Source organism: Limanda limanda, chromosome 2 (genome assembly GCF_963576545.1).
Source record: "Limanda limanda chromosome 2, fLimLim1.1, whole genome shotgun sequence".
NCBI classification, from domain to species: Eukaryota; Metazoa; Chordata; class Actinopteri; order Pleuronectiformes; family Pleuronectidae; genus Limanda; species Limanda limanda.
Window position 1 is genome coordinate 1,544,141 of NC_083637.1, and position 2,500 is coordinate 1,546,640.

The window sequence follows — 2,500 nt, forward strand, 5'->3', positions numbered from 1 at the left end:
TTGTTTGAATCAAAGATGTTTCTCAATGATAAGTTTCTGTAAAACAACGAGCTTCGGTCGCCCGCAGGTAAACTGTCCGTGTGGAGAGAGAGAAAGAGGCGGAGCATATTGACTGAAGTTCATCGACTCTCGTCTTTTTACTGTATCTACGTTCATACACAGAAAGTTGTGTTTGTGTTTTGTGTGGAGAAACTCATCAGATTGTGAACGTGTCTCTGGAGAACATGAGACGGAGACTTGTCCCGAACGTCCCGTGTCTTCACGTGAAGCCTCAACACGTTGGCTGTTGCCCCCGGAGACGGATTCATCTTCACACCACAGACGATCCCAGATTCATTTGTCATTTTAATACTCTGTTTATTTATTTGGTTGAAGGTTTTATCAGTTTTACAAAGAGAATATTTGGGGGATGAAGATGTGACCTTTGGCTAAGGAAACTATAATTTTAGAATATTTATTAATTCATTACTCTTTTAAGACGGACGGCCTTCTCTCACTCACTGTTTGGATTTGTTTGTAAACAGAATTCAGAACTTTTACAAAGAAATTCCTTCTTGTTCAAACTGTCGAACGTTGAAATCTGTAGAACCAGTGAAACTCCCCACGTTCTCCTTTCTTTGTCGATATCGGGGTTACTCAGGTATTTTGTATTATTATTTATTTATTTTAAGTAAAAGGAGCAGATCATCATCACTATCTTTTCCAGACGCACTAAATCCCGTCTCACTTCCTGACAGCGGTGGGATACATCGGAATTCAAATGTTTCTCACCTTTGAGCCGTTTCTTCCCTGTTGACCTTCGAAGGCCTTTCCAGTGAAACTACTTCCTGTCCAGTGAAACTACTTCCTGTCCAGTGAAACTACTTCCTGTCCAGTGAAACTACTTCCTGTCCAGTGAAACTACTTCCTGTCCAGTGAAACTACTTCCTTTCCAGTGAAACTACTTCCTGTCCAGTGAAACTACTTCCTGTCCAGTGAAACTACTTCCTGTCCAGTGAAACTACTTCCTGTCCAGTGAAACTACTTCCTGTCCAGTGAAACTACTTCCTTTCCAGTGAAACTACTTCCTGTCCAGTGAAACTACTTCCTGTCCAGTGAAACTACTTCCTGTCCAGTGAAACTACTTCCTGTCCAGTGAAACTACTTCCTTTCCAGTGAAACTACTTCCTGTCCTGTCCAGTGAAACTACTTCCTGTCCAGTGAAACTACTTCCTGTCCAGTGAAACTACTTCCTGTCCAGTGAAACTACTTCCTGTTCAGTGAAACTACTTCCTTTCCAGTGAAACTACTTCCTGTCCAGTGAAACTACTTCCTGTCCAGTGAAACTACTTCCTGTCCAGTGAAACTACTTCCTGTCCAGTGAAACTACTTCCTGTCCAGTGAAACTACTTCCTGTCCAGTGAAACTACTTCCTTTCCAGTGAAACTACTTCCTGTCCAGTGAAACTACTTCCTGTCCAGTGAAACTACTTCCTTTCCAGTGAAACTACTTCCTTTCCAGTGAAACTACTTCCTGTCCAGTGAAACTACTTCCTGTCCAGTGAAACTACTTCCTGTCCAGTGAAACTACTTCCTTTCCAGTGAAACTACTTCCTGTCCAGTGAAACTACTTCCTGTCCAGTGAAACTACTTCCTGTCCAGTGAAACTACTTCCTTTCCAGTGAAACTACTTCCTGTCCAGTGAAACTACTTCCTGTCCAGTGAAACTACTTCCTGTCCAGTGAAACTACTTCCTGTCCAGTGAAACTACTTCCTTTCCAGTGAAACTACTTCCTGTCCAGTGAAACTACTTCCTGTCCAGTGAAACTACTTCCTTTCCAGTGAAACTACTTCCTTTCCAGTGAAACTACTTCCTGTCCAGTGAAACTACTTCCTGTCCAGTGAAACTACTTCCTGTCCAGTGAAACTACTTCCTTTCCAGTGAAACTACTTCCTGTCCAGTGAAACTACTTCCTGTCCAGTGAAACTACTTCCTGTCCAGTGAAACTACTTCCTTTCCAGTGAAACTACTTCCTGTCCAGTGAAACTACTTCCTGTCCAGTGAAACTACTTCCTGTCCAGTGAAACTACTTCCTGTCCTGACGCGTGCTCTCTCCTGGTGTAAAGCTTCTGTCGTGTTGACCGTGTTCCTCCTTCTGTCTTCAGCCCAAACTGTCGGAGCCGGCCATCGCCACCAACCACAACAAGCAGGCGCTGCTGTCCTTCTGGTACAACGTGTGCGTGGACTGTCCGGAGAACGTCCGGCTGGTGGTGCAGAACCCCGTGGTGACGAAGAACATCGCCTTCAACTACATCCTGGCCGACCACGACGACCAGGAGGTGGTGCTCTTCAACCGCGGCATGCTGCCCGCCTACTACGGCATCCTGCGCATGTGCTGCGAGCAGTCGCCCGCCTTCACCCGCCAGCTCGCCTCCCACCAGAACATCCAGTGGGCGTTCAAGAACCTCACGCCACACGCCAGCCAGTACCCCGGGGTGGGTTTCTGTTTTGTGGCAAATTC

General features: G+C 45.6%; 1 protein-coding gene across 1 annotated transcript in view; it reads left to right on the forward strand.

Moving 5' to 3' along the window:
• The window catches only part of usp34 (ubiquitin specific peptidase 34), a 71,457-nt gene that overhangs the window by 61,742 nt on the left and 7,215 nt on the right, over positions 1-2,500 (forward strand). The window contains exon 66 of the mRNA XM_061083532.1: positions 2,145-2,474. Coding sequence (XP_060939515.1) covers positions 2,145-2,474 — 330 coding nt within the window. The remainder of the gene's footprint in view (positions 1-2,144; positions 2,475-2,500) is intronic.